This window comes from Rousettus aegyptiacus, unplaced genomic scaffold (genome assembly GCF_014176215.1).
Source record: "Rousettus aegyptiacus isolate mRouAeg1 unplaced genomic scaffold, mRouAeg1.p scaffold_m13_p_13, whole genome shotgun sequence".
Taxonomy (NCBI): Eukaryota; Metazoa; Chordata; class Mammalia; order Chiroptera; family Pteropodidae; genus Rousettus; species Rousettus aegyptiacus.
The window spans coordinates 12,755,190-12,781,996 of record NW_023416288.1 but is presented as its reverse complement, the minus strand read 5'-3'; the positions used below and the strand labels follow the sequence as shown (position 1 = coordinate 12,781,996).

The 26,807-nt window shown below is 34.0% G+C and overlaps 1 protein-coding gene across 4 annotated transcripts in view; it reads left to right on the top strand.

The window, feature by feature from the left end:
- ELAPOR2 (endosome-lysosome associated apoptosis and autophagy regulator family member 2) overlaps positions 1 to 26,807 on the top strand; it is a 155,189-nt gene that overhangs the window by 114,255 nt on the left and 14,127 nt on the right. For all 4 annotated transcript variants that reach the window (XR_004953888.1, XM_016148027.2, XM_036230308.1 and 1 more), the window contains exons 13-21: positions 2,403 to 2,540; positions 4,013 to 4,276; positions 4,932 to 5,105; positions 7,102 to 7,291; positions 8,685 to 8,781; positions 9,347 to 9,448; positions 18,231 to 18,357; positions 23,060 to 23,238; positions 24,239 to 24,404. Coding sequence is in view for 3 of the 4 variants with exons in the window: in XM_016148027.2 (XP_016003513.2) it covers positions 2,403 to 2,540; positions 4,013 to 4,276; positions 4,932 to 5,105; positions 7,102 to 7,291; positions 8,685 to 8,781; positions 9,347 to 9,448; positions 18,231 to 18,357; positions 23,060 to 23,238; positions 24,239 to 24,404 (1,437 nt within the window). In the remaining variant the exon portion in view is untranslated. The remainder of the gene's footprint in view (positions 1 to 2,402; positions 2,541 to 4,012; positions 4,277 to 4,931; positions 5,106 to 7,101; positions 7,292 to 8,684; positions 8,782 to 9,346; positions 9,449 to 18,230; positions 18,358 to 23,059; positions 23,239 to 24,238; positions 24,405 to 26,807) is intronic.

Genomic DNA, 26,807 nt, shown 5'->3' with positions numbered 1-26,807 from the left:
CTAAGATCTCATGTGGGTATTAAAAGGTCGTTGGTTAAGATTTTAGCATTATAACTCAGTAGTAACTTCACAGACATGATTTGTTTTTGCTTTTTTCCCCAACAGTCCTTTAGTATCTAACAGTCCATTAACATTCCCTTTATGATAAATGAGATATATGGAGATTTAAATATTTATTCATGATCACTGAACCATAGTTTGTTCTGAAATCATATTTTGTTCTGAAAAAAAAATTACATTATGATGGTAATAGAAGATCATGAATAATCTTTAACACATCTGTCTATTACACCACAGATAACCAGTAAGTCTTTAATGCTCCCAGCCCTGTGTCCTTTTTTCTCTAGTCTGTTTGGTGCTCTTTATACTCAGGCCGTTGCTGAAATACAGATTCCTATTATCTCTTAATAGTAATCTCCCAGTCTTCTTTATTCTATTTTCTTATCTACGCTGCTGTCAAAATATCTTTATAAACATAAAAATAATGGTAGAGGCATTCACATCAAACCTGTCTCCTTACCCCTGGTGACTTTTTATTGCCTATGGCAGTCATTCTTAAAGTTTGGTTCCTGGATCAGCATCACTTGGAACTTGTTAGAAATACAAATTTCTGAGCCCTGTCCTAATCTCTATGAGAAACTCTGGTGGCTAGGCCCAGAAATCTGTATTTTTAGCAAGCTCTGAGGGTGGTTCTGATACACTCTAAAGTTTGAGAGCCAATAGCCTATGAATACACTCGAAAGTCCTTAGCATGGCATGTATACGGCTTTTTGTACTCTTTGCCCAGCCTCTGTTACCAATTTTACTGTTAGTACATGCTCCTCTTTAAAACCCTGAATTTGCTAGTGGAGGACTCTGTACTTTTTTGTTTCTTATACATTGCCACTCTAGATTAGAATGACACTATTCATTTTGTTCTTTTGTCTGGTGAACTACCATTCATACTTCAAGGGCAGCTCAAACTTCACCTCTTTGGGGAAGCTTTCTTTTATTCTTTTAAGCAAAATTAACACTCTCTTCAGTGTGTTCCTAAAAACCTTTGAGGAAAACCTATTTTAATTATGTGAATGCATTCATGTTTTGTCTCCTCACTTGACCAAGCACTCCTGAGGGCAGGGATTACAATTACTTATTTTGGTAAATCAATCTTAGAGTTTTGACCTCATAGCAGAATTTGTTAGTTATCTTCCATTTTGCATGATTTGGTCTTCTCACAGGATTTTTTGAGATATCAATTAAATAGCATGTAGAAATGCTTTCAAAATTGTGTAGTGTTATCACAGTAATGCAATAAATTCCATTTGTTATTGGAATAAACATCCAGAAAGATGATGTTTAACAAAGCATTATCTGTATATTATCAGCTCCTCCTAGGAAGTGACATGTATGATGATTTGGTTGTTTGGCAATGTGGAGAATTCCATAATGTATGACAAATGTGTTCTGTTATTCTTATCTATTGGTGAACTCAAGACACATATCTTTATAACACATTTGATTACTTTATAACATATATGACTCTTATGTTTATATTATAGAAAGAAAGAAACATGTTCCGAGCTCATGCCACCATGTTGTCAACATCCCAGATAACTAAAAGAAGCCCATCTAAAATTCCTAATACTTATTAGGGTTTCTGCAGGGAAGACTAATAAGAAAATTCAGGGTTAGCCTTGGTTTTTATTTCAAATAAATTAGATGTATGTTACATTATTTATTTGATTTATTATATTTGCTTTATAACCATGTAATGACAGCATATTGGTTGGAATATCACACATTTGTATGATATTCTAAATATTGAGTTTAGCTAAGGAAATTAGAAATAAAATATTATACAAATTAATCCTTTTGGAATTCAAGTATAAGCAAAAGAATAATTTGTGAACATAAAATAACATTCTGATTAATCTTCACTTGGGTAATCCTGGAAGTTGCAAGTATAAATCAGGAGAACTTAGAATTACTGTGCATGAGCTGCCTATCAGAATCTCTCAAGGCAAAAAATAAAAATAGAATGCCTTTCCGTTTTATGAGGATCCTAAAAGTTTACTGTGAGAAGTTTGAGGAATTATGTTTCCTCTTCTAAGTATATTTCCTAAGCTTGACACACACACACACACACACACACACACACACACACACACCCCACCCTTAAATAAGCTATGATTTGAGATCTCTTTCTTTCAGGTTATATTAACAGTGTGGTTGATATATTGTAATTTCTAAACTAGTGAGTGCTTTTGTAGACTTGAAGGGAGGTTTTGAGAGTTCTAGGATACATGCATTGCAGATAACCATTAGGGTTAGTAAATACAAACGTGTATTTGTAATGTATACCCATGTATATTAATACTGAGTTTGTGCTTTTTTTGTATATATTTTTTTCTACTGTATTTTAGGATATAAATAGAAAAAGTACAAATGTGGTGGAATCATGGGGTGGAACCAAAGAAAAACAAGCTTACACCCACATCATCTTTAAGAATGCAACATTTACATTTACCTGGGCATTCCAGAGAACTAATGAGGGTCAAGATGTAAGTTCCAAGCACTTCTTTTTAAATACTAAGATGATGCCCTAGTGAAGATTTATATAAAATGACCACTCAAATTTTCTGGTGGAAAGACAGCTTTTTATTGATGTGGAACATTTGATTATGAAGTCGATTGGTATAAATATGGTATTTTTTGGTTTGCTTTTTGAGAGCAAGAAAATATGGAATGGAATAACAATGTATCTTTAAATTGTTCTACACTCTGAACAAGTATAGTTGCTGAAAGCTTAAGAGAAAGAAAACCTAATTTTGTAGTTATTGAAAAACTTACTTTTAAAGCTTTCTGAGATGTTAACAAGGCTGGTGACTTTCTTCTTCTTCATTCAGTGATCTGTCATTTTGTCCAGGAGCCATTAACTGATGTTGGTTTGTCATTTCATTGTAGTAATTAATGTCTCCTTTTATAGCCTGGAGAGTATGTATGGACACATAATTGGGTTAACACACAAAATTATTTACCCACTTTTACTTTTCCTGCTAAATAGATCTTAATTCTCTAAGTAAATTCCATTGTATATTTCAATAGTAGCAGGACTGTTATTTGTGGATCTCCATAGATGTGACCTTCCCAAGGTGAGAACAAGGTAAACCACCTGTTCAGAAGCTGCCTTAAAACTATAGTGGCAAATGAATAGCATTTTCTCTTTTTAGGCTTTCATTGTGGGACCTGATCCCCATATTTTATTTGATTTCAGTTGTTACCTACAAGTATTCAAATCGCCATCATGTGGGGCAGGAACATGCCATGGAATGCTTCCTTGCCTTCCTTTTGTCTTTACCCCGAAGAGCATTAAGCAGTTCTAGGGTAATGCTTCTCTGTACTGATAGAGTGATGCCCTTTGCTTGATGAAAACTAGACCTTAATTGACCCATTGTTTCAAGAAGGAAGAGTATAGGAAAATCCAAGTTCTTACTTTCCATTCTACATATTTTCAGTAGAAACCAGAGAATGCTGGTTAGAGGTTAGAGAAAGTACTAGAGAGGGAAACAGGGGCCCAAAGAAACGATATGATCATGCTGATTTACACAGTTAGTGTTAGGGTGAAGACCAGAGCCCTTGTCTTCCAAAGCTAGTCCAAGGCTTACCACCTTACCTCCCTGTCAACAGCCCACTGTAGTATTAGATTTGGGCTTATATCTGAATAAACAATGATGGGTGGTAAAGTTGCTTCTCTGTTAAACCCTACCTGTTCTTCCAGATGTTAGGACTATTGATATGACTGAGTTTGTACCAATTATGACATATCTCATGGTGACTGTGGCAAATTAGCTTCTAGTGTTAATATTTAAGATTTTTAAAGAAAAAGAACCAAAAATGAATAATATTAATCCATTGTCAATTGTAAATTCTAAAGCTGGAACACTCTGCTTATTTTGGTGATATCAACATAAAACAATCTGCTTGTACAATTAAACCCCAAAACAGAAGTCATTACTTTCTGCTTTCTTTTTAGAATAGACGGTTCATCAATGACATGGTGAAGATTTATTCTATCACTGCCACTAATGCAGTTGATGGGGTGGCGTCCTCGTGCCGTGCCTGTGCCCTCGGTTCTGAACAGTTGGGCTCATCGTGTGTCCCCTGCCCCCCAGGCCACTACATTGAGAAAGAAACCAACCAGTGTAAGGAGTGTCCACCTGACACCTACTTGTCCATACATCAGGTCTATGGCAAGGAAGCTTGTATTCCATGTGGGCCTGGGAGTAGAAGCACTCAGGTAATTGAGTCTGTATTTCAGTTATCCCCCAGAAAGCACATTTTAATAGAAAAACCCAAAAGTTCTCATTAATGTTTCTCCAGGAGCTACAAAGTTTGCTAGTTCTATTTATAAATGACTTTTCATACCCTTTTACATTTATCGAGCACTTAATATATGCCATGTAAGTGCTATTTAATAAGAGTAAATAAAAATGCTTTGAAACATATTAAAATCGGTTTCTTATATATTCTGTTAAGGCAAGTAAATGACCTGTATAGGTTGGCAATGGGAGAATATGGAGAGCAGCAAGGATGTCTTATAACATTGTAAGGGCAAAGATTGATGCTATATTATCAGTCTATTGAAACTGACATAACAGGGACTTTTGGCTATTTATTAAAAATATCTTTCCACAAGGAATTAACCTTGGAATAACTATTCTCACTTTAAAAAATGTTTGAACCTTCTAACCTTTGCTAAAGACAATCTAGTTAGCATTCAAAAATTTTCTGTATTAGTATGGTAAAATATATTCTAACTCAGGCAAAATTACTGAAATAGATTTTAAACCTAGAACTTGTTTTGAAATACACTCTATTTAGCAGCTAATACTCTCTTTTTCTTTCCTGCTATATTATCATTATTATTTTACATTTCTTAATCTTAATCAAAGGACCACTCGGCGTGCTATAGTGACTGCTTTTTTTACCATGAGAAAGAAAATCAGACTTTGCACTATGACTTCAGCAACCTCAGCAGCGTGGGCTCCTTAATGAATGGCCCCAGCTTTACTTCCAAAGGAACAAAATACTTCCATTTCTTCAATATTAGTTTATGTGGGCATGAGGTGAGTTCTAGCTGTCAAGGTGAGATGAAGCTACATTTCAGCTTTGATTGAGTTGGTATTTTCTGAGTTGATGGCTCAGTAAAATCTCTATGGAAACTGACAAACAAATGTCAGAAACTGAGCTTTGTTGTTTAAATCCTCTGTTGCCTCCTAGCACGTTGGTTGGCAGATTTCTCCACCAAGGGCAGCTTTGTCTGGTTCTCTGTCCAAAGCACTCATCCGATCATTTTTCAGTTTTGTAAAAATGGGTCGGTCAGGCTTGTCAATCCCACCTATTTTTGAGGCAGGCAGTTATGGTTTGAGGAAGTTTTATTGTTGTTTATATTGTCAATTTTGTGTTTTAAGAATAAAAAACTTGCAAGAGGTAGTTTCTCCAAAAATAAAAAAGAGGTAAGGAGGAGACAAGTGTCAGTTGATAAAATACCCTCTGCTAATAAATAATGGGATTTTATTTTCTGTGGGATGAAGCAGAATCTCAGTTGATACTGCTAATGAGGAGAGTGACAGGACTCGATGTCCAATATTTTTATAGGCACATAAGGTTGGGGTTGGGTTATATGTATATGCATTCACCATTAGCAAAGGTGAAAATGCAAGGCCTTTCGTTAATGTTTCCGTATTAAATCCTATATCTCAAACGGTCTTCATTTTGAGATACTGTGCCAAAGTTTGTACAAAGAAAATAAAAAAGATCTGATGACCACAGAGTTTTCAAACAAAAAGTTCTATAAAATTTACATGTATGACAATTATCCTGTCATGATTTTAGATGGGGTGATCCAACACACTCACTTGACTGTTCACTCAATATAAATTAATATTGAATACTTGTTATGTTAAATACTGTGTCAAGCAATGAATAAGATTAATTCCATTACATATCATACTTCTTTTCAATCTTATCCCTGTATTATCACTGTCTTTTCTTCCATCTTCTCTCTTTTTCTCTTCTATCTTCTTTTTCTTTCTTTCCTTTTTACTCTTCTTCCTTTCCTTTTACTGTAGTTTTCCTCTTCTTCCTTCAGCAGTTTCTCTTCTGTTTTTCATTGTATCTCCTTGGCTTTAACAATTTAATTTAAGCTTAGTAAAAATATGCTGCACCTGTATTGTGTGAGAAGGCTTAATGGAGAGAGAAAATTCCATAGGTTAGGATTGCTAGCTGCATTAATGAAGAGAAATCTTTATTATTTTCTTTATGCTCATCTGTGTACCATCTCCATCTAAGACCAATAAAATAATGTTTGTATTCTCCCTTATACATTTCTTAATAGAAATTAAAGTGGAAGCTATAGTCTTTTGCAGTGGGATTATAGTATATTTAAACTTACTATATTTAAAGAGTCTTCCAATTTTTATAAAACCTTCCAGCTAGCCTCCAAAAGATTAAAAAAAAATAAACCCCTGTATTCCCTTCAACTTACCATTTAGTTGAACAGATATACATCATGGAATCTAAGAGTAGGTGAAGAAAGACATTTATAGTGGTCAACTATTTAGAATTTAGATGTTGTCCTAAGACTTTGTTACAATTTGGCTTTTGTGCTTTCTTCTTTAGCCTTCACAATACCTTTCTGCCTACATAGGCCTATGAAGAAGAAGGAAAAGAAAGCTTTTCCTTGGCATTAAAACCTTCTGCAGCAGTTTTCTGGTCTCTTTGTATGAATTTTTATCCTATGAATTAAAGATGTCATAGATGACTTTTATTTCTTTCAGTTAGATGGCTTTCGTCCAGCACAAATGATGCTTGTAGTTGGAGGAGCAGTGCAGCCTTGAATTAGTTTATTCATTATAACTTCAGTGACTCTCAACTCTGGTTGAACATTGAAATTGCCTCAAGAGCTTTTAAAAAATACTGGTGCTTTGGCCCTACACCAGATCAAATAAATCAGATTTTTGGTGAGGAGACAGCCACTGCCCTACTGGAGTCACTAGCTAACTGAGTTTCAGTTTAGAGCACGACCTTTAATAAAACCTCTTTATGGCTTTATTTTCCTAGGGGAAGAAGATGGCTCTCTGTACCAACAATATAACAGACTTTACAGTAAAGGAAATGGTGGCAGGGTCAGATGATTACACAAATCTAGTAGGAGCATTTGTATGCCAATCAACTATTATTCCTTCTGAAAGTAAGGGTTTCCGAGCAGCCTTATCATCACAATCCATCATTCTGGCAGATACATTTTTAGGTAAGCTTCATTTGGTGCATATATACATGCATGCATTTTTTTTCTAAAATTATAAAGCTGATAACTTGTCATTGCATTGGTGTCTACCATAGGTGGTTAAAGCCCACAGGTAATTCTAAATCGTTACTACGTATCACGGTGAAAAAGCCCCTACAAGTGAGGTCTACTGATCAATCTCAGAGAGTGTTAGAAGCTCCTGAATTTATGTATTATTTATGTATTAACTCATACGTGATATACTGTTTCTGAGAGTTTGTGCCTTTCATCATATTCTCTAGGAGTTTAAGAAGCAAAATAATTTAAAGCACCAAAACTATAAACAAAAGAGGAACAGTAAGCAAAGGCAATATAAACCTAACTCTTAGTATCTGTCACCCATTTTAATTGTCTTTTTTCATACTGAAAATAAACTGGTGACAAGGGGCAAAGGTGAATGTGTTCAGTTTTATTCCCCATCTGCCCCTTCTCTCTCTGTGGTTTCAAAAGCATAGGAACGTTTTAAGAAGGATTCAGGCCCCTAATTAGTAATTCTTTGGGATCAACTTCATTAAATTATCTGGGGTAGGTATTAGGAATCTAACAAGGCATATAACAATCTAACAGTTTAACAAGCTTCTTAGATAATTCTAATGTGCAGCCAGATTTGAGAACCATTGATATGAGGAATTTAGTTTTATTTTTCAGCACCAAGGTCAGTTGCCAAGTTTGTGCTTAGCTCTGTGTCAGAAGCAAAGGTTGCTGTTGTTATTGCTTGCATTTTGGTCCACCATCATTTTGCCTGGGAGAAAAATGCTTACTTTTAGATCAAGCAAATTTTGGACTTATTTTCTGGAAATTATTAAGGCACAAAAATTGTTGTTTTGTCAAATATGCTTATAATAATGTGAATGAAAGCCGTATTAGCAAAGTAGCCCTGCTCATTCTACAAAACTTACCAGAGGCTGAGAATTATAATACTAGGTTGTTGAAATGTTAGAGCTGGAAAAGATTTTAGTGATCATCTAATTATTGCATGAATCTTACAGATTCAGGACTTAAGACCCAGTGAAGTAAAGTGACTTAAGCAAAATTACAAAGCTACGGAGTAGAATCTTTTTTTCCCCTCTTTAATTCCACCCCTCCAACCCACTTCCACCCCTGACCTATGGATGTTGTCATTTCTCCTTAAGAACTGGATCTCTGAAGGTAGAGCGTTGAGAGTAAAATCTTTTATTTATTTTTGCTGGAGACTTTGGAAAAATTCTTATTCTTATCATAAATGTATTAATTTAGTACAGTATTTCTTGTAAAATGACAGCATCAAAGTAAAACTATTTTCTATTTAGATATACAGAGGCTAAATAAACTTAAATTTCCCATATTGCCTAATAGTTTCCTTTCTATTGTCATCTAGGAGTGACAGTTGAAACCACATTGCAAAATATTAATATAAAAGAAGATATGTTCCCCGTTCCACCAAGCCAAATTCCAGATGTGCATTTCTTTTATAAGTAAGTGAAGACTGTTTCTCTTGACAGTTTTTTTTTTTGAATCAAATGGATGTCATTTCAGGGTGCCTAGCATAGTAGCTTATAATTAATAGATAATCCATTATTCTTAAATAAAACACCTAGTAAAAGTAGAAATATGGAATATTTTGAAAGCCTTGTATAATTTCTCTGATATATATAATCTTTTAAATTAGTCAATAAAGAGACTCTACTACATTATTTAGGAAGTAATTATTTGTAATTCACACATCAAAGCATTGGCCTAAATAGATATGAAATTTTTCCCTTTAAAATTTATAATTTATCATTATAATTTTGATTATAATGATAAAATCTTTACTAAACACCTTGATGATAGCTTACCACTTTACCTGAGAAAATAGTTAACTTTTCATAGTCAGCAAAAGTAAATGAGCTCAATTTGTATAAAATTTCTAAATTAGTGAACTTTGATACATTTTTCTTTTTCATTCATTTATAGAGCATAGGAGCAATTATATGTAGGATATTTTTGTCTTTTTAATTTGTGTCATATCTGTTTTGTAAAATGACATTTGCTTTATAGGTCTTCTACAACTACAACATCTTGTGTTAATGGCCGGTCAACTGCTGTGAAAATGAGATGTAATCCTACTAAACTAGGAGCTGGAATGATTTCAGTCCCCAGGTATTTTTATTTCTAAATGATTATTCCACATTTGTATTTATTATTATGAGGAAGCAAGACTCTCCAGAATCTTAATATTTTAAATCATATCCTCCCTGGATGTAAAGCAGAAAGAAGACAGAAGAATCTGTAGATTTTTGTTATAGGGATGTGCAGAAGGCATATTTAGAGGAATAGGTTCTTGCCCAATCTCAGTACTTCCCAGTCTCCTCAATGACATATTCTTGTCCTGTTTGCCTGAGTGTCTAAGTCACTTGAAAAATTGTTTAGCCTTAATTGTCTTGAGAATTGAATTAGGAGCTTTCCTGGGTTATAGTTCTTCATCCACAATCAACTGCATGGTGGATCTAGATTAAGTGATAGAACCTCTGAGACATAGTCTCTTTCTGTTTAGGAAGATGGGGCCAGGGTGGATAATTTGATCCATTTCCCATGCTTAAGTTTTCTGATTAATGGTGGCAAAATCACTAAGGTAGAGTCTGACCTATGGAATACATAATACAGTATCCTAACTGATTGGCATTGCAGTAACAGTTGTCCATATTCTAGGTCTGATGAATACTTTGGGTAGTAATTTATGTAGGAGAAAATAAGCAATTTCATGCACTTGGAAAAAATGTCAACTTAACTAAATACTGTTTTCATGGCATGAATGACATTTAAATGTCTCCTGATGTTTAATTTTCAGTTATTCATTGTTCAATAGATTATTTATTTATTATTAGATTATTTATTTCTAATTCTTTTAGGGTTGAGGTACCTTTGGATCATAGTCTGATTTGCAGAGTTTTCTCCATCAAGCTACCAAAAGTTTATGTTCTTTAAAAGAAAATGATCGACTTAATTTTATTTTTGATAGTTTTACAATAGCCCTTGAGAGATTTTAAGTTATCCTCCTTATGTTACATCAGGATTGGAAATCAGTGACCTAAGCATTGTTTCAATTACTTGGGTATCTTAAAAATAATTACAGTGGCAAAAGTATTCAGGGCTTATTTCTGGGCAGAAAGCACATTAGCATTTACAAATCTCTGACCAACTGTGTTTCACTGGTTCTCAAAGACGTACACATTAATTTTCCTTTTCACCTTTTCAAGCTGAGAGAAGAATGCGATGGCAGGTATATATAATAAAAGGTAATAAGCATCAGTGAAATAAACAGAGGAAGCCTGGTGCTCAGGGGCATTGCTGGTAGAAGATCCCTATGCCAGCATCCATGCTAAGGTCAAAGCAAACTACGCTTTTGTTATGAGGTGTGTTCAGTCTTTCATCATTCTCTGAAGTCCCACCATGGAGCTTTGAGTTCAGATGCTTGTTCTATTTACTGTAGCACTTCCAAGGTCTTTTTTCAGACCTAACAACTAACCTCTCTGGATCTAGCCTCTACGAGTCTACCTTGATGACTTTTGAAGCCTCCTCTAGATCTCTGGCCAAGCAGATGATGTTAGTAAAAAACTCGGTCTGTCCTTTAGAAAATATACCACTCTAATTCTCCTAAGGTGGGTTCTGATGTTTTAAAGAAATAATAAAAAATAGTCTCACAATGTTAAATGACGATATCTAGAAACTGATTTGTTCCTTGTGAGGAGAGGAAGAGTTAAGTGTCACCTTTGACTACTAGCAGTTTTTTCTGCTTAGGGAACTTAACTGTCTTTGTAAGGGTTTTTCAAGATCATCAGCAACAGAATACCTTGGGGTCTCTTATTTTTTAAATATTTTCTAGACCTTCCTAAAATAATTTCTGAGCGTTCAGCACATAAATATTTTTAAAAACACAAGGAAATTCTGATACATGTTAAAATTCGAGAAACACTGGTTTTAACCCATGTTTTGGAGATTTGGCTTATTTTTTTTTCAGAGACAGATTCTCAAACTTTGTTCTGCATTTAAGTTTTCTGAAAAGCTAATTAAAATTTCATTGTCTACAGGGTGGATTTCTTCACCCAATTTTGATATAACTTAATAATTTTTATACACACTGAAGTTTGAGGGCCACTGTTCTAGGGAACTGCTTGAATCCCGCAACCTCCATGTGCTGACCTTTAGTTCCGTCTTGAGTCAATTTTCCATCAGTGCACAAGGGGGCGCTCTGAGATCAGACTATGAGAAAGAGCAGCTTGTCCTGAAATAGAATTATTTTAGCTGTAGGGCTGAATAAAGATTTGTGATTTCCTGCTAACAGTAATGTTAACAGAGCCAGATACTTAGGCTACTTTTGAAAAGGACTTAATTTTCACTTTGGGGGGAGATTTAAATTCTTCAGGAGAGAGAGAAGGCACTAACCAGGCAGTTACTTTGAGAAGTCTCATATGCAGCAGATCAAGAAGTCTCAGAAGGACCTAGAGTTTATTATACTGAGTGACATATGTCAGACAGATAAAGATAAATGCTATATGACTTCACTTATATGTGGAATCTAAGGAACAAAAGAAACAAGCTAAACAAAAACAGACTCAGATACAGAGGACAGTCTGGTGATTGCCAAAGGGGAGGAGTATTGGGGAGCTGTGAGAAAAAGAGAAAGGAATGAAGAAGTACAAATTAGTAGTTACAAGATACTCATGGGACATAGAGTACAATGTAGAGAATATCGTCAATAGTCTTGTAATGGCTATGTGTAGAAGCAGATGGATGATTGAGTAATCAAGGGGATCAATTCATAAACTGTATATGACCCATGTACCATATACCTGAAACTCGAAGTCTTAGAAGGGAGCCTTCAGCAGCTTAGAAGGGATGCTACAGAAATTCCCTTGGCCAAGAATCTTAGCAAAGCAGGCAAAGGCAGCTTTGACAGTAGTAATGTTGGTTGGTCTTTGTGTCTTAGTAACTTGGGAAAATGTCACAAGACCACAGACCTAGGAAAATGAGAATGTCTTAACAAAGAGTGAATGGAGCAAGAGAAAAGAGGAAATGTATGTTCTCTGTATCTCATGTGAAATTTAGAGAGAGCAGCAAATTGTCTGAGCCTCCTACTAATCTGCAATTGGAAACTCCAGCTGCTCTGTTTGGTCTGGCAAATGCAGTTGGTTTCTAATTCCAAACAATGTCTGGAGGGTGTGAGGCATTTTAGATAAAAACTTAGCATGAGTTCTGTGGCAGATGAAATCTGAGAGCTAGAGTGGACTTTTGAGATTATCTAGTGCAGTTTGTACCTTGGCGAAAAAATAAATTGCCAACATAATAGACCACTAATATCCCTAAATAGATGCCCCTCCAGCCTCTGCCTGAAAGGCTTTCCAAACCTCTAATCATGATCCCAGGTGGTCAGAGGAATCGAAAATTCTCCTTTCATTAGGAATAATTAGACCTAAGCATTGTTCAACGTGCTCTTTCAAAAATCAGAAATTTGTTAGTGAAAAGGTTATTTTAAAAAGCCTTATTAGAAAAGACAGAGAGAACCATTTTAACTCTGTTAATAGAGATATCATAGCACATTAGAGACCCTTAAGTCAAACTCATTTACTAAACACAGTAGGAAACACCAAGGATCCAGGTCATAGATGAAGTGATTTCTTAACTGTGTCTATTGCTCTTTTTATGCCATAATACTTTCATCTTTTAATTTTTTCCTCTTCAATTTCTTATAGGCAGAAATTTGCAAAGAAGCACACTAAGCAGAAGCAAATATCACATGTATCCAGGAATAACTCAACTGATCTACATATTATTGTTGTCTTCTTTTAAGTGACTCATCTTTCCTCAAATCCTGTCCTGTTTATTAATGCTATGAGTTAGAGGAAAATCATCCTCTCTCTCAAAACTTATGACCGTATTTAACTGCTTGGGTAGTTTATAAATTGTTTTGCCATAAATTATTTCGCCAAAACTTCCTTCAAAATCCAAATTCATCTTATTATAAGTATAGCCTCTGTGAATATTGTCTCTCACAAAAGGGATATTTCACAGTTCAGTCCTGATAGTGTTCAGAGGTTGAATATGCTAGGGATTTATTCAATGAACTCTGATTTAGAGCCTCTTTCAAAGTTATTAGATGCTAATATAGTGTTTCCTTTGGTCTTCGGGGAAAGGACTGTTAAAGCCAAAAGTCTATCCATTTTAAATTGTTAAGAGTCAGAGAAAAATTATTGGTTAAATGAGTTCTTTGTTTTCTGTTTCCTCTGCACTACTTATGGACAAATCATGGATATCTAAATCCATATAAGTTAAGTTTAAAAGGCAATGGAACTGGAAAGATTAAAACCAAATATGTTTTTATAGCTTTAAAAAGTAAAGAAGCATATATAAAAGCATTATGAGCATAAGGAAAATAATTAAAACTTGTTCTGATAAGAAATGGAAAAACTCTGATACAGAATTGTTAAAATTATATAATTCAAACACTACTGAGTAATCTTAAGATACAATATAAAAATATCAGAAAGCAATCATAAAATTTTAGGATCAACTTTGAAATAAAGTTGCTAAAGCTTCTTTTTAGGTATTTCCCTAAAGAAGATACAGAAGGACTAGAAAGTGTCAGTTAATGTAATTTTTTTAGGCTTTAATTAGATCCTGACTTTTGGTTATTAACCTGGGATAGCATCTTTAGAAAGGGAGTTTTTTTGCAGGAGAATGGTAGAATTTTATATTCCTGGATCTAAGAGCTGTGAGTCAAAATATCTTATGTTTAAACTTGTTCAAAAATGATTTATACTCTTCAGCCTTATGGCAAACAGAATCGGAGCAAGATGCAACAGCATTTTATGGATCCTACACAAGACGGGGTTCTGCCAATGGCAAGGCATCCTCAGCAGAAAAAGGCTACTTTTCTGAGATGCCAAAGTTGAGAGTCACTATCAGTAGATCAGAAAGCATTACCTATGCCAGAGGATATCAGTCTTCAGACCCCAAGACTGGAAACCTCAAGACTGGAAACCTCAAAAAACCCACAAAAGCCCCACATGAAAGAAGCTCAGCAACATGAATGCCCTGAGTCTAGATGAGAACTGTTGTTGGCACACAAGACTGTGGACTTGCCCACATTCTGAGATTAACTCCAGAAGGGTTAGAAACATACTGACAATGTACACGAATTTGTTTTAACTTTAGATTTTGAATAAAGCTTGGGCAAACTGATTTACTATGCTTTATCAACTATCCAAACAATTAATAATAGATTGAATATTAGAATATAGTAATTCCAGAGAAAATAAGATTCTTCTCCACAAACTCATAATATGAACCAAGTAGATCCTGCTTTAGGTAAGATGATTCATTTAAAAGAGGACATTAACTCAGTCCAGTTATCCCCCCAGGAAATTTATTCCTTTTTAGAATTCAAGACATAATTTTCTTAAAAAAAAAAAATTCATCTGAATTCTAACACATTGCCAGTGTTACTCTGGTTGGTAAGGCAATTCCACAAGCAAAATAGGAAACTGGAAAGTCTCTTCTACATTTATCAGCAAAACCAAATCAGAGGCCACTTAGTTGTTCTTTGAATCGTTGGTGGTTTTTCTACCTAGAATTCACAGCACATCCGATCATCCTGTAGAACTCTAGGCTTAAATGCTCTAGCAACTCATGACCTTGTCCTGCGTCTTTAAACATTTACTCATTGGTTTCTATGGATATCGCATGGACCAAAATTTATAAAAGAAGCACAATTAGTGACACCTCTAAATAGCTTGGGGCAGAGGGTGAAGATGGCGGTGACACAGGTCATCAAATGGAGAACTATTTCATGTTTGGCAATAAAGGGTTTATTTATCTTACTGTTTGCCTTTTATTCTTCTCTTAGAAGGAGAAAATATATATTTTGCACATTTTTTTCTATTTTCTTTTTCTATATAAGCACTACCGAAATTACTGCTTCATACATCCATGTTTCACAGAGAAAGTCTGATTCAAACTGTGAAACTTATGTTTATAACAAAGCATTGAATTTGAATGTTCCTCATTTTAAATGACTCATTGGGCTAAAGGAATTAAAAAATTGATTCTAAACTAAACTGCTTTTGACCTAAGAGTTTCTTTTAAAAATGAAGTATACCAAGGAAAAACAGTGAATCATCACAGTATTTTGACACCTAATGGCAGCTTTATAAATTACATCAATGTCTTGATTTTTTTTTCACCATTCCTGTAGCTCTACCAATTCTTTAGAAAGTGACATGCATTGTTAATAGTGTTTTATATTTTGTAGTGCTTTAAACTTTCCCAAATTGTTCTCTCATTTTATCCTTTATAACTACCCTATGAAGGCAGCATAGCAGACATTTCATTTTTAAGAAATTATAAAAATAAAATGGTGCGGAGGGGTGTTGAGTCACTTATAGAAAAACATAGTCATTTGAAAGTCCAGTTAGAATTATCACCCAAGTCTTCTCTCCAGAGCTTTTGCAACTTTGATTAATTTCCTTCATTTTTAATTCGTTGAGTTATTTCTTCTCAAATTTTAGCAGACTCTTTTATTTTCCCAAGATAAACCCTGTTACTCCCTTTACAACTTGTCTATATTGGAAAAACAAAATGGAAAATAACTTGGGGAGAAGAGAATGAGCAGGGAAGCATATTGGTAAGAATTGCTAAACTATCAGAGAATGTAATAATTTTTGAAGTTGCACATCTTTGTTAAGCAAATAGTAATTGTATTCTTGAAGAACTTTTCTGATTGGTTACCCAATTTTTTTTCCAAAGAGTAATTTTAAGTTGCTTTTACTGATCTGGAAGGTGGAAGTTAGGAATAATTTTTAAGTTGGCATAGTTTTCATCTATTTCACTTACCTTAAAAAAATCTGTTTCGTAGTCTGAATATATTTATTACTTTTGTTATGAACAGATAAATTAAGGCAGATAAGAATTCAGCCATTTTTCTAAAGAGTCACTGTTTACCATTGTTCTTAGCTGTGACAATACTATGCCTTTGTTTCTGAAGCATGTTATAAAGAACTTTGCTTTTATTTATATCCCACCCATGTCCTCTTAGTCTGTGGCAGATAGACACTTTTGAAAAATAGATGTGTAAAAATGCAGTTAATTTTTAGCAACTTAGAATTTTTTTAGTGTTCATATTCTAGGGTAACATAATACATTTAGTTAAGTAAGAGTATGAAATTTTAGTTTTGGCATTTGAACTTAAAACTTAAAAAGGGGTATGTCTGTCTTTTTGCTGTTAAATGTTTCTGAACACCTGTACTCAGTACCAGCTAAGGACTGATGGAGGTTTTCAGGGCGATGCCCTATATTTATGCAGCTTGACTTAGGGAGTGTAATAGACAAATTAAAGGAATAGCATTTTCCTAGTTTCAGTGAATTCATGAACTAAACAGTCATTTCCATTAGAATTTTTACAAATAGCTTCTTCAATCAGTAAGGATTCTGTACACTAGTAGCAAGTTAATTTTTGAATCATGCCCTATTTGTCACTAAAATGGAAGAGGCAAGTTGACATAATAAGCTGACCCACCAGAAAGCAGAATTTCAAAAAGTCTTCCATCAGGCTCTGCCTGGTGGTTGGTTCAGTGCGATTCTGCACCTGTGTTTAAGCCCTATCCATCATCACTGGCAAAAGGAACTCAAAGGAAGTCATCAGGCTTAGGAAACCTATGATTGAAAAATAATTTGCATTACTGATGGTGGTTTTGTTTGTTTCTTCACTTCAGACAATTTTGTTTTTATGTCTTCTCCCACTCTTTGTTGATCATGGTCCTGTGCATTATTCTTTTCCTTAGAGCACCTCGCCTAAGTGCATTACCTTAAACAGAAATCACAACCTCCCTTTACCACCTACTGCCTGCTTGTATTGCCTGTGCTCACTCACTGCTTTGCTCTTGAAACTCCAACCATAGTCACCTGCTTATAATGTCCTTCCAATTTATGTACTATTTCAGCCCTGTGGCAAGGATTCTCTTACTTTCTTCCCTTCTATTCTGGCTAACTTTTATCTGTGCCTGTCTCTCCTTTAAAAATTTTTTTAAAACAGCTTTATAGAGGTATAATTTACACACTATTACAAGTCACTCATTTAAAATATACAATTTCCATTGTTATTGTATATTCAGATATGTACAACCATTACTATGGTCAATTTTAGACCGTTTTTATCATCTCAAAAAGTAATCCCATACCCTTTAGTTATCGCCTCCCTAAATACTAGCCCCCTTCCTAGCCATAAGCAACCACTATTCCACTTTATGTTTGTATATATTTACCTTTTATGAACTGTAATATGAATAATACTATATGACCCATGAATTTTTTGATTGGCTTTTTTCACTTAGCATAAAATTTTTGAGATTTATCCAAGTTGGGGCATGTATCAGTACCATATTCCTGTTTATGGCTGAGAAATATTCCATCTTATGGATATACCCCATTTTGCTTATCCATTCATCTATTGATGGATGTTTGGGTCATTTTTACACTTTATTATGAATAATGCTACTATGAACATTCATGTACACATTCTTGTGTGGACATATGTTTTCATTTCTCTTGTATATTTACCTAGAAGTGGAATGGCTGGGTCATGTGGTCACTCTCAGTTTAATTGCCTGAGGTGCTGCCAGACTCTTCTAAAGCAGCTTCACCATTTTTACATTCCCATCAGCAGTATGTTAGGCTTCTCATTCCTCCACTTCCTTGCAACACTAGTTATTATGTCTTTTTGATTCTAGCCATCCTAGTGGGTATAAAGTGGTATCTCATTGTCTCCTTTATTTTTTCATGTACGTTTCCTAGAATCCTCACATTGTTTTCCAGTATGCATTATATATTCAAATGTTGGTTGGACTTGATCGAATGTATCATTTTTGTTGTTTTTTACTTTTTATTTCAGCAAATGTCCAGCAGGTACCTGTGATGGATGTACATTCTATTTCCTGTGGGAGAGTTCTGAAGCTTGTCCTCTGTGCACAGAGCATGACTTTCATGAGATTGAGGGAGCCTGTAAGAGAGGATTTCAGGTAAGGCACAAACCTATCTAAGCAGAACTGTTTGATCGAAGGTGTAATTGCTTAGTCCAGCATCACTTTTACATCATAGAAACTAAGATTCAGAGGCATGGTTAAAGTGTATAGTTAACTTAATATGATATTAATATGCATTTAAAATCAAGTTTGGTAGCTAAACTCCCATATGCTGGGGAAGGTGAAGATGTGCACTGAGATTGGGAAAAAGGATTAAGGCAAGGCAGTTGTAACCTGTGGATGATGTTTACTTGGATTATAAAATGATATTGTTAAATCAAGACATGATGATATAATGCAGTTATAGGTAAAATTAAGATAGAAATAGTATAACTGAATTATCATAAGAAGCTTATCTAAAGAGGAAAGCATATACATATATATAATGAAAAATCTACTCTACATTTTCTCTGCTATTATCTGTTTGCTTATTTGTTTTTTTTTTTTTTTATTAAAGTTGGGATTCTACTCTGTATATTTTTTGTTTTCTTTTATGTTTATGTATTTCCCTTGTCATTAAAAGTTTTTTGAAAACATAACTTTTAGTTATTGACAAATATTCTGTATATACTTGGGGATTTAATAATTCCTCTGTTGGACATTTGAGAAAAAATTGAAAACAATCTTTTTGAAAATAACTTTGTAATGAGCATCCTTGTTGGAAATTTGATTAATTCCTTAGAGTTTATTGCTAGAAAGACAACTGGATTCAAGGAGATGGACATTTTTAAGGTTCTGGATACATATTATTAAATTGCTTTGGTTGTATCAATTCATACTTCTACTACTAGTGTTTGAGAGTGTCTTCTTTAGTGCACCACTTTTCAGTAGTCCCATGTGAAGAAAACAAACTTTTTCTACTTCGGACCTCTTACTACCTCACCCTCTCCAAATCCCATTGAAATAACAATAAAGAAGCACAGATGAGAATAAATCAGTACCAGAGTGGAACCCTACTGAAGAGTGGACATCAGAGCATCAGAGATTCCAGTGGGATTTCCAAGAGCTAGAAGGTAGATGGGGTAGGACTGATCTTCAGATCAGCATGGCATGGAGAACATGCTGGAGTGCTCACTGCATAAGGGCATCAGAGGGAAACTGTTCTGTCCAGGAAAGTCTTAAGGAGATTGTAAATGGCAGATGGAGAGCAGGAGTGCAAGAAGAAATCAGGATGCCCCCACCCAATTCCATGTATTCAGCACATTTAGAAGCAGTCATGTTCACCTTTAGGAAGAAAAGAAACATAAAGAACAATTCTCTAAATTGATATTTTTTAAACTTTAATGACAGTGAACCTGTAGTAAGGAATATATTGCACATTAAACCTAGCACACAGGCACAAACCCAGACTTATAGAGATTATGCCTAAAAATAAAATGGTTTCATGGAACAATACTTTTTTTCATATTTTATAATGGACTATAAGTATAACATTAATAGAAAATATTTTTATTAGTAACTTAATGTAAAATAGTAAAATAAGAAAGTCCCCAAATAGACAATACTAAAACAAAAATTAGGAAATGTTTTATTTATTAATTAAATTTTTAAAAATTAGGAAATGTTTTATTAAATTTATCTGTAATAGCTCATTCCAATTTAGAGCATTCAGAGACAGTGCTGCTCACACATCTAGTGCACTGTTGAGTAGGTCAAGGATGAAAATTTTATGTTCACAAAAAAATGATGTCTTTTAAATCTTCATAATAATAATGATATACTTTATATGCTTCATAGTGAAATTCATCTTTACCCTTTCTCAAATAATGATAACTATTATCTTATAATCATTTTTTTAGAGTAAATGAAAAACTATCATGCATTCCTTTTTTTGATCACCAAACTTAACTCAAGAGTTTTGAAAAGTTAAGTTGTCTTTTATTCAAGTATTCTTTAATATTTTATACTTCTCTTCTGGAAGGTAATGATAAGAAGTTTAAGAGTGAACTTGCAACTATATCTCCAATTTTGTCTCATTTTTTGTTTTTTATTTTTTAAATTAAATTTATTGGGGTGACATTGGTTAACAAATATATAGGCTTCAAGTGTACAGTTTAATAATATGTCACACACATATTGTATTGTGTGTTCACCACCCAAAGTTAAATTTCCTTCTCCCTGTCTTCATTAAAAAAACTTCTATTCAACATGTTATAAGAAGATTAGGAATGGATAGTTGCAAGGTGATTCTTTTTAAATATTTGTTTTGACCTAAAAAATAATATCTTTCGGAACACTTTGATGCATTTGACATGTTGAAATAAACAATTTCCGCCTTATAGTTCCAACTTAATTTGAGAAATACCAAAATCAGTTAAATATGCTCTTCTGTTATACTTGTCATTTTTGGAAGTATTTGCCAAATGAGACCCAAGCTTCAATTAGAAAAATATGAATGCCATTTTAAATTCCAGACACCTTGCTTAGTGTATTCTGTTACAGTAATAGAAAAATGGGCATAATGAAGTAAGAGGGTACATTTCCCTCCCATCTCTGAATATGATGTTTCAAAATGTCTGTCCTTCAATGAGCTTCATATAACACAAATGACAACTTCCACTGTGTTTTCATTATGTCCACGAACAAGGGTGGATTTCTTTGAACACCAAAGACTTATGATAGAAAAAGGCAGTGATTGCAAAATATTGCTGTGGGTATCTTTTAATTTAAAAATAATTCCACTGTGTTTCTGTCCTATTTCTTGTTCCATTCTTTCACTTTATATTTACTGAGAGTGCACTTCCCCAATTTTGCAACTATGTCTAACCCAGATGCGTATAAAGTTAAATTTACACGCTACAAGTCCTTCCACATATAGCTGATAGAAGCTAAAGGAGCTTCACAACTTGTGATGAAAGTGCTCTTATCAAATTGGATCTCAAAAATCTATACCAGGTTCTAAGTATGTACTTAGCATTACTTCTAAATGTCAGAGAGTAGCAAAGATTTGAAGAGATACTGTGTGATCACTATGAGAAATGTTTTAAAATTCATCATCAAATTTATCTCACCCTGTTCACAAAATATTTCTACATGCCGAGTAAAGAATAAATTTTTCAGCTGCAGTGTCAGCCATTTTCTTTTTTGCCAGGTACGTGTGATGGAATGAAAAGGATAAGTCTGTCTAATTAGTAGAATGACTAAAAAATTTATAGAAAGACTGTTATAGAATCATTAAGAAAATTTGCCAATAGCTTGATATTTTTCTTGTTTATTTAACAATTTGAGTAAGTTATTGGAAAGTTAGGCATACTTGCTTTATAAGTGTCTTTTTAATTTTGAAATTTTAATAGTTTGTTTATAGGACTGCCACTAGACATTAGAGCTTACTGTTTTCACTGGATATTGGACATTGGATAAAATCATATAAACTCTCTTAGTCTTTTTTGTTGTTGGAATGTAGTTCAGATGAAGCCAACATTGGCTGTTAGAGTTAACATTTTTTTTCTCTATATTGTCATTATTTACACTTAAAGATGCAGCAGTTCAACTTGAGTATGCCTATATTTCTCACCTCATTTTCTCATAAAAATAATATGATCCATTCTAAAAGTAATTTATTCACACAAAGCTTAATGAAAATTTTATAATTACAATGAACTAAAAATATTCTCAGTTTTAATGTATGTCCTTTTTAAAGAACATGCTGAAAATCCTTATTCAGAATTTAGTTGAAACTTTTCCTCGGATAAATAAATACAATCCTCCTGGACATCAATCACTTCATGATTAACTGCAAAAATGTGTGTGTGTGTGTGTGTGTGTGTGTGTGTGTGTAAAATAAAATTTAACATTATGGTGTTATCTTTCTGTTAAGGTGTTGATAACATGACCATCACACACCAGAAAATTTAATGAGACGCCATAAGCAAAAAATTTAATATTCCATGTCATTTCATATCAATGGATATAATCATGCAGATTGTTACTTAGTCACTGAATATGTTGAAATGTCTTAGGAACCATGAACTATACTATAATTTTTGTTTTTAATCTGTTTCATTTGATCTATTTATTTTATAAAATTGCTGGTTGAGACTCAGTATATTGATATTATTATTTACCAGTTGTTACAACTGGTAGTTTGAAAAACATTTTCCTAATATAATTGAGTCATCTACATTGGTAGGCTAAGAGTAAGAACCTCATGTGGGAAGTGATGACCGAATAATATGCTCCTTATTTTGGCATGGGAGGATAAGTGCAATCTGTGTGTCAGCAAAGCCTGTTGGTCATGTGGTACCCACAAATCCTGGGTCCAGGGTCTGCTTTTCTACTCAGGGGAGAGACTTGTTGGGGAAATGGACCTACGTGATGGGTCAGTGAAACCCATTTCAATTAATGATTTTAAACAACTAAGCTTTCATTTAAAAACATGATCAAGAGGTCAGGGATTATTAGAAATTTAAGGAATAGTCCAAATGATATGTCCAGATGGAATAATTTTTATTCAGTTTCCTCAGCATGTAGCAAGTGTTCTGAATGGACGATCCATGATTTTATTTGGTTTTGTTGCATTTTCATTCATCATTTTCTTATTCACCCTCTTTGGGACCTCTTCTATATCTTCCATGTCTCTGAAGCTTCTATTAGATGAATCCTGAATAATCTTCAATGCCTACTATGAATAAAGAGTTAGCAAAACTCTTTTGAGTTTCATTTCTCATGTCATCTTTGTGTATTTTTTTTTTTTTTTAAGGAAACCTTATATGTGTGGAATGAACCTAAATGGTGCATTAAAGGAATTTCTTTGCCTGAGAAAAAGTTATCAACCTGCGAAACAGTTGACTTTTGGCTAAAAGTGGGAGCAGGTGTGGGAGCTTTCACAGCTGTTTTGCTGGTGGCTCTAACTTGTTATTTCTGGAAAAAGAATCAGAAGTAAGTAACCTCATTGGAATGACCATATAAGAACTGAAAGATCTCTTTTGTTGTAAAAATTTTAGAATTAATTATTATATCCAGTAGTTTCTCTCAGAGACACAGTTTCTCCTAGTGAGGGAGTTATAAGAAAAGTCCTTAAGAAAGCAAAAGAAAATGATTGTTATTCTGATAATAGAGAGAACATTAGAGATTACTGAATTAGACCTATTACAAAACAAAGAAAAATGGAGGTTCCAGGTTATTCAGATCTGAGATTGGAAGGCAGTTTTTCTCTTTGTGTCTATTTTCCTTTTCATGATAACATGATGTCTTCTTGTCCCACCTGTTCTTTTTCAGTTTCTTAGGGGTAGATATTTGCAAAGAAATTGATCGATTATGTAGGCAGATATCACCTTTGTTTACTCCAGGACTCCAAGAATCTGGAGTTGAATATTGAGTCTAACTCCTGATTGTATATTGGTGTATCACACTTTTGACTTAAAATGATTTATATGTCAGTGGGGCTGTGAAAGTTCTATGTGATAGTATCTTGGGACTATTGGAATATCCGGGGTGGTGAACAAAAAGGAATGAGTGATATAGAAAAATGGTAAAGACCAAATCAATTGCCTGTATGGTATTTTTATTCTTATGAACTAAATTTCAGAGCACTGTATAGTGAATTAGCTTTCAAATATTTATAAATTAAGAAAATGCCTTCATACCTTAAGGTTTCTCTTTGTTGTTCAAAAGTTCATAACTGGAAAATTTAATTGATATAAAATAAGTAATAGAGTTAACTGTATTGCACTGGTTCTCTAAAATCCTGAAAAAAAAATTGTGTGTAGGTGGTAGATATATGAGAACACATAGTGCAATTGCTGTAGGTGAGAGAAATTTGTTGTTAAAGCAACTATATTATGAGATAATTTAATGACCTGGTGTATGAGCATCTAAAATAAGAATTTATATTAAACCTCCACTTTATTTACTTATCTATTTATTTACTGCTGCTTAGACTGGAGTACAAATATTCCAAATTAGTAATGACGACTAACTCAAAAGAGTGTGAACTCCCAGCTGCAGACAGTTGTGCTATCATGGAAGGAGAAGATAATGAAGAGGAAGTTGTATATTCCAATAAACAGTCACTACTGGGAAAACTCAAATCCTTGGCCACAAAGGTGAGAGCAGAATTTTAACCCAGTGTTACTGTGTATTTATAAATTAGGGAACATATTAACCTAATAGAAGCATTCATGCAAGCCCTGTAATACAGAATGTCTATTTCTCCTTTGGCAGTTATCTAACAGAAACACTCTTAGAAGTACATAAGGATGTAAATACAAGAATATTTACGCAGCAATGTTTTTTTCTGGTTAACCACGTAGAAACAACTTTACACACCATCAGCAAAAAGTTAGATAAGAAATTTTCATACATCATAGTATTAGAATATTGTGCATCTCTGCAGCTGTTAAAGATAAAAAATATGTATTCTAATATGGTTCAGACAATACATAGACTAGCACATTTCTATTAAATATACATTTATGTTATTATTTGCATAGCAGACTACTACTGACAGTAGCTGCTTTAGGGGAATTTTGAACTAATGGTCATCTTTAGTCTTTGAAGTAATACGTTTTTGTCATGTTAGAATTTTCACAAAGATAATGTATTATATAATATTAAAAAAGAAAAATTTTAATAAAAGATCTCATGTTCATTTATACTTTTTAAAAATTTTATAACTAAGATTGCTCATACAGAGAAAATAAAAGTTACATAAACTGTCGAGGTATTAAACGTACCTTATCAGATGCTATCACCTTTGTTGGCTTTGAAATGATTACTGTTATTCAAACAAATAACATGAAGCCTTAAATATTATTTGTAAACACATTGTATTGACTTTCATCACCATTGACTTAAAAGATGAAGCATTATCAGTTTATCCACTCAGTATTAAAAATAGAATCAACCAGAAGAAAGAAAATGCATTTCAAATGATTTTTAGAATGAAGGACAAAAGGCAAAAGATTACATTTACTGGCAATGTTTTAGTAACCTTTCCTTTTACTTCCCTAATTTAAGCATGTATATATATTCTAGAGGATTATTTCAAAATAAAATGATTAAGCCATATTCCCCTTCTATTAATGGTTATTTAATTTTTGTAATATGGTAGTTTAGGACGGATACTATTGCTAGGGAATGATGAATGTACAGTGATTGTCAAGAACTGACATTTTACCCTATTTTCACAGTAACAAGTGAGACTGTCACAGTTTCATGGACACTTTAGAAGACATGAGATTCTTGGTCAAAGACAAAGGACAGTTGAGCACTCACAGCAGAAGCACTAAGCAAAGTATCAGCATTTATGTTAGTTCCCAAAGCCCCAATTCCCACAAGCCTTTGTGAACAGGAACAGATGACTTGCACACACAGTGCCTTGCATTACAGAAAAGGGACCCTAAGCTTCGGGAACCTGAATCTTTTAGAATGGGTGGTAAGCATTCCTGTTCTTTGCTCCAAAATGAGATATTCTCATTATTGTACTGGTCAGATAGCGTGCCTGTTCACTGATTCAGAGGGAGACACTATTACCAAGACTGTAAGCAGTCCTGCCCTTTCTCTGGAATGAGATATCTTATCTTCTCAAGCTGCTTCTACACAAAGATCCTTGAAAAGATAGTCTAAACAAGGGAAATCAGTGTCTCATAAGATGTGCAGAAATGTTAGAGAACTGTGAAGAATTGTCCCCCAACAATATTCAAATCTCTCTCTACACCATCATCTTGGCTTCTGGTGAAATTTTTGTTAGTCTAATACTCTGTTCACTACTCACTTTTGTCTACTTGGGCCATGGTAGGGGAGCTTGGTGAGCAGTATATTCAACCAAGCGGGCATTCTCCTTTTGATCTACAGTGAAGACCATTCAGCAAGACAATCTAGGTAGGATTTTAGTAGTTGCACAGACTTTGTCTTGGTCCTCAAGGAGGAAGTATTGGGCAATTATATTGTTCATAACAATGTATGGACAGTGAGTTGATGTTGACCTGAATGCCTTCAGAGGCTGAAGTGGTATCATTTCATTACTTTAGCTAAATTCAGAGACAGATATTTTACCAAATTTTCTAATTGAATAACTAACTACACATAGGGTGAGCATAAATGACAAGTTGGTTATTCCTCTAGGAACCTCATCTTAGTAACTAAGAATGATCTCATTTTGGAAAGATCCTTGCGGTTGTCTAAGAGCTACATGATCTGTTGTGATGTTTCTATACATGGTTAAATTATGACCTCTTCTAGGGTGCAAGTGTAAGCCACCATGTTTTTAGGAGGGAAGCAAGTTAAATGCCTTGCTTCTGCATAAGAAGTATCATCGTGGAGGTACATGTGTTACCTCTAGAGAGAAAACATTATTTGCAATTGTTGGGGACACCAAGTAGTACATAGGTAGTAGTAGTACATAGGTAGTATAGATTAACAATGCCTGCAGCCTCCTTGCTGCAGGGTTTCAGTTCACCTTAAGTAATTGTGTCTCTTCCTTGTCTTTGGGGAGACTGCCTAAGTAC